This window comes from Terrapene carolina, unplaced genomic scaffold (assembly GCF_002925995.2).
Source record: "Terrapene carolina triunguis isolate 2854851 unplaced genomic scaffold, T_m_triunguis-2.0 Scaffold571, whole genome shotgun sequence".
NCBI lineage: Eukaryota > Metazoa > Chordata > Testudines > Emydidae > Terrapene > Terrapene triunguis.
In genome coordinates this window covers 719085-723549 of record NW_020664922.1, presented here as the reverse complement: position 1 = coordinate 723549, position 4465 = coordinate 719085, and the positions used below count along the sequence as shown (strand labels likewise).

The 4465-nt window shown below is 57.3% G+C and overlaps 1 protein-coding gene across 1 annotated transcript in view; it reads right to left on the bottom strand.

Annotated features, from left to right (window-relative positions):
• KAT8 (lysine acetyltransferase 8) overlaps positions 1-4463 on the bottom strand; it is a gene marked incomplete at its 5' end in the record, with an annotated part of 8869 nt that extends 4406 nt beyond the window's left edge. Inside the window, 10 exons of the mRNA XM_026659114.1 lie at positions 202-356; positions 692-842; positions 1135-1228; positions 1655-1795; positions 2189-2278; positions 2560-2724; positions 2835-2888; positions 3096-3271; positions 3730-3804; positions 4391-4463. Of these exons, the coding sequence (XP_026514899.1) occupies positions 202-356; positions 692-842; positions 1135-1228; positions 1655-1795; positions 2189-2278; positions 2560-2724; positions 2835-2888; positions 3096-3271; positions 3730-3804; positions 4391-4463 (1174 nt within the window). The remainder of the gene's footprint in view (positions 1-201; positions 357-691; positions 843-1134; positions 1229-1654; positions 1796-2188; positions 2279-2559; positions 2725-2834; positions 2889-3095; positions 3272-3729; positions 3805-4390) is intronic.
• Positions 4464-4465: the final 2 nt, after the last annotated feature.

The window sequence follows — 4465 nt, the reverse complement described above, 5'->3', positions numbered from 1 at the left end:
GGGCGGGATCAGAGTAGGGTGACCAGATGTCCCGATTTTATAGGGACAGTCCCGATTTTTGGGTCTTTTTCTTATACAGGCTCCTATTACCCCCCCACCCTCGTCCCGATTTTTCACATTTGCTGTCTGGTCACCCTAGGTCAGAGCCAGCGCCCCGCCCCCAGAGGGGAGAGGCCCCAGGTCCCATTTCCTGCCCAGTACCTGTGATGGGAGGCTTCTTGTACTGGGCGCTCTTCAGATGCTCCTCCACCAGCTTGGGCGTGACACAGATGACGTGCTGCCCCTTCCAATACTTCACCATGTTGAGGGACTGCAGCGTGCTGATGATGTCGTTCTGAGTGATGCTGGTCATCTGGCTGCACGAGAAAGGGGGGCAGAGGCGTTGGCAGCACCCACGGCCTGCACCAGGGTGGGGCTGAGTGCTAAGCAGGGAGGGCTGGTTCAAGGCTTGGATGGGAGACCACAGCTGTGGGTGTGGGGCTCAGTCAGGGGTATGAGCCCCTCGCAGGCAGAGCTGTCCCCAGTGCAGCACTAGGGGGCGCTGCAGAGAGTGGGGCAGGGGCTCAACAGGGGGCGCTCTCCCCTCACAGCCAGTGCTGGCCCCAATGCGGCACTAAAGGGCTCAACGGGGGGTGCTCTCCAATCCAGGTCCCTGGTGCAGTCTGCCCCCCAGCCCCGCTCCCTCGCTCACCTGAGGTCTTTAATGGACAGGGTCCCTCGGAAGTCCCGCAGGATCTCCAGCAGCACCCAGGACCAGTAGCTCCGGTAGCTCAGCTTGCCCAGGTCCGAGAGGGGCTTCTCTGGGGAGCCCACCGTGCTTTCCAGCTTAGACAGCTCATAGCCTACGGGCATGAAGAAGGGGGTGGGGAGAGATCAGAGCCCCCAGCCTGAGCGTGCAGGGACCCTACGCCATTCCCCTCCGGGAACTGTGTGTGCAATGAGGTTGGGGGGAGAGGGGCATCTCAGGACAGAAATCATCCCCACCCTGTGCTGCTGGGATCTCCTATAGGGGGCAGTAGGGAGTTCACTCCTTGGCTGCCCAAGAGGGAAGCCAGTTACTCCCATCCGAGAACGTACCAATTCATTGCACACATGGCCAATAGCTCAACAAAGGCAGACACCAGGGCTACTCACTGAAAGCGATGAGAAACTTCCCATAGCCCCGTCTTTGGTAGGGGGGCAGGGTGAGGATACAGGCCACGTTGTTCCCATCTGGAGACTCCTTCTCCTGAGCACAAAGAATGCACAGACACTGGGTTACTGCAGAGCCCCAACGGAGCTCCTAGGAGTGGGGGAGGACAGGGCAGCGTACCGAGGGGGGGGGGGAGAGGCTGGGCACAGACTGGCACAGGAGGGGGAAACCAGCGTTCCACATCTGGGCTCAGAAATGACTCACATCTGTCCAAAATTGCTGCAGAATGGGGGAGGACTGGTGCAAACTGACAAAAGGTTGTTCCGATTCCCAGTCCGCTGTTCTAAGCGCTCGACTCCCATCCCAGAACTGGGGATGGGACCCAGGAGCCCTGGCTCCCAGCCCTCCTGCTCTAACCCACTAGACTCCACTTCCCTGCCAGAGCTGGGGAAAGAAACCAGAAAGAACCCAGCTCCCAGCCCTGAGATTGCTGGCCTCTCAGCGTGGGCTTCAGGCCATTACCTTGGAGAAGTAGCCGACGATGTGGGCACCCTGCCTGTCGACCTCGGTGAGGATGTAGAAAACAAAGGGCTCAACATCAAAGTAGAGGGTCTTGTGGTCTAGGAAGAGCTTGGCCAGGAGACACAGGTTCTGGCAGTAAATCTGAGCAGGGGCGAGAAAAGCAGCCATCAGACAGCACAGGAGTCGCCCGGCTTGGGGCACCACAGACAAGCAGCGAGCCACAGGGAAGGAGTGGGAGCCCGGAACGGGGGAGCCCTGGGGAGCAGACCGCTGGGGACGATCCTGTCCTGAGTAGGGACGGGTTAGGTGGGCCTGATGGAGCGACTCCATCTCTGCTGGGGAACAGAATGTCGGGGTGCTCCTGCCCCAGGTGGGGAGAGGCTAGACAGGCCTGGATGGGGAGTTCTGATCTACAGCCCTGCAGCCTTTGTTTGGACAGAGACATGCCGGGCTCCTCAGAGGAGGACAAAGGCACCGTGGTAGCAGGGAATTCCCCAGTGGCCACACATGGGATGGCCAGCAGCACCGCCTCACCTTGTGATCTTTGCCGTCCACTTCATAGACAGAGATGTTGTTCTTCCTGTAGATCTCCTTCCCTGGGGGCTGTCTCCACTGGCACTGGCCCTGAGACAGAGAAACTCTCAGACGCTGGCCAAGCCAACACAGTACTGCCAGGGCCCCTCAATCCCGACACGCAGCCCCCTGCTAGCCCAGCCCTAGGTCAGTTCCCCCACCCAAAGCTTTGCCAGGGCCCCTCAATCCCAACCCCCCGCCTACTCTCCCAGCCCTGGGCCTCCGCTGCCCCCGCCCCCAACAGATACGCCATTGCCCCTCAACTCCAACCCACTGCCCTGGGCTCCCCACCTCCACAGCTCCGACAATACTGGGACTTGGTCCTTACTTACTAGGTGGAACCTGTAGCTCTTCTCGAACTTCATGTATTTCAGGCAGTACTCGCAGATCCAGAGTTTGGGCTGCTTCCCATAATCCTCTGGAAAGGGTGAGAAATACCAGGCGTCGATCTCATAGTGGCCGATGTGGATCTTATCTACGTATTTCACCTTGGTGATCTGGGAGTGCGGAGAGGGAGGGAGGACACTCTAGGTTAGCGATCAGAGCAAGGAGACAGAGTCCCAATCATTTAGATGCCAGGCCATGCCAATGTCCCAAGGGCACTCACCGCCTCATGCTCCTTCTCCAGGGCAGCTGTGGTGGGATCCATCTCTGCGTAGGTCTGTGGGAAAACAGCAGAATATCAGGCAACTTCCAGTGCTGTAACACAGACTTTAGTTGAGTCCTCACTGAACCTTCCACCCCAGCCCCTGCAGCACAGCGCCCCCTAGCACGGCAGAGGGGCCAGCACTGACTGCAAGGGGAGAGCACTCCTTACTGAGCCCCCCAACCCCGATCCCTGCCACACAGCATCCCCGGATGTATTTACCTTCTGAACATGGTTGATCTCGTCATGTTTGCGCTTCTGGTTGCGGGTGATCTTACGCTCGGGTTGCTCTGACAGCTCGTTCATGTACTGGTCTGTGTTTTTCTGCACCGCATCTTTGACGGTCTTGGTGAGGGCCAGCCGGTTCTTATCTACCCACTCATCCAGGCGCCTGTTGACTGTGGTTAGGATGGGACAGGATGGAACCTTGAACAAGTCTATCCAGCCTCACTCTGTAGAGTGACTTTCTCACTATGTCCCCAAACACTCAACATCTGGTCACTGAAACCAAGAAGTCCTGATCCCCAGGTGTTTTAGCCCTCTAGAAACCACACCCCTCCCAAAGCCAGGCAATGTAGACATACCCTTAGTTATCAGGTGCTACAGAAGGGCAAAGTCCTCTTTGCCTCAAGGAAATCCTGTAATGGGGAGTTCTGCAGGCTAATTCTCCATCAATTGGGGAGGGTATGTGTGAGAAACTCATTTTAAAGGTGAAAATGAGGCAGTTACTGAACATAAACTACGGTGGGAAAAGAATGAGCACCACCACAATCCTAGGCGCTACTGTAGTGCGCCTAACAAATAGCCGCCTACATGAATCCCTCTCCCCAGGAACAGAACCCAGGGCTGCACTCACATCCGGCATAGTGTACGTAGTATTCCTCCCGAGCCTCCTGCTCGTTGAGTCGTGACTGGATTACCTCGGCCGAGTCTGCAAGGCAATCACCAGGTTAGTGCCAGCCTAGATGCTTGTGGGGAGCAGGAACAGGTTAGGTGCAATGCCCTGGAAAATGATAACCTCGTTCCGCAGAAGGATAACCAAACACTTTGCTAAGGGCATGTCCTCCGGGGGGGGGGGGGGAAGAGCATTCTTTCCCCCCCAGGAGATTGGTGCTGCTTTGAGCAGGGGGTTGGACTAGATGACCTCCTGAGGTCCCTTCCACCCCTGATATTCTATGATTCTTACTGCGGAACAAGAGCGTCCACCCATGGAGCTAGCATGAAATAATGGCTGTGCTTTAAATTTACACTCTGGCTTATTTTGCAATAGCTTCCCCACAAAATCTCTGTGCAGACAGGTCCTAAATCTCACAACTAATTGAAGCAGGGGAAGTTTAAGGTCCGTTTATACTGGTGTAGTGAAGCAGAGGTGGGTCTGGGATGCACTGTGGGGAAGGCCTTATGCCAGGTCCTGTGGGCACACGGCTGGGTACAGGGGGTGGGAAGGTCCGACGGCAGGTGGTACTGGGGAACAGAGGGATCAGCGAGAGGTATCACAAGAGGAGCTGGTCTCTCACCCCAGGTCCCCTCTGTGCGCCAGCACAGGGGCGGGGAGAGCTGGAGGACGAAGGGGGAGGGTTGGAGGTCCCGGC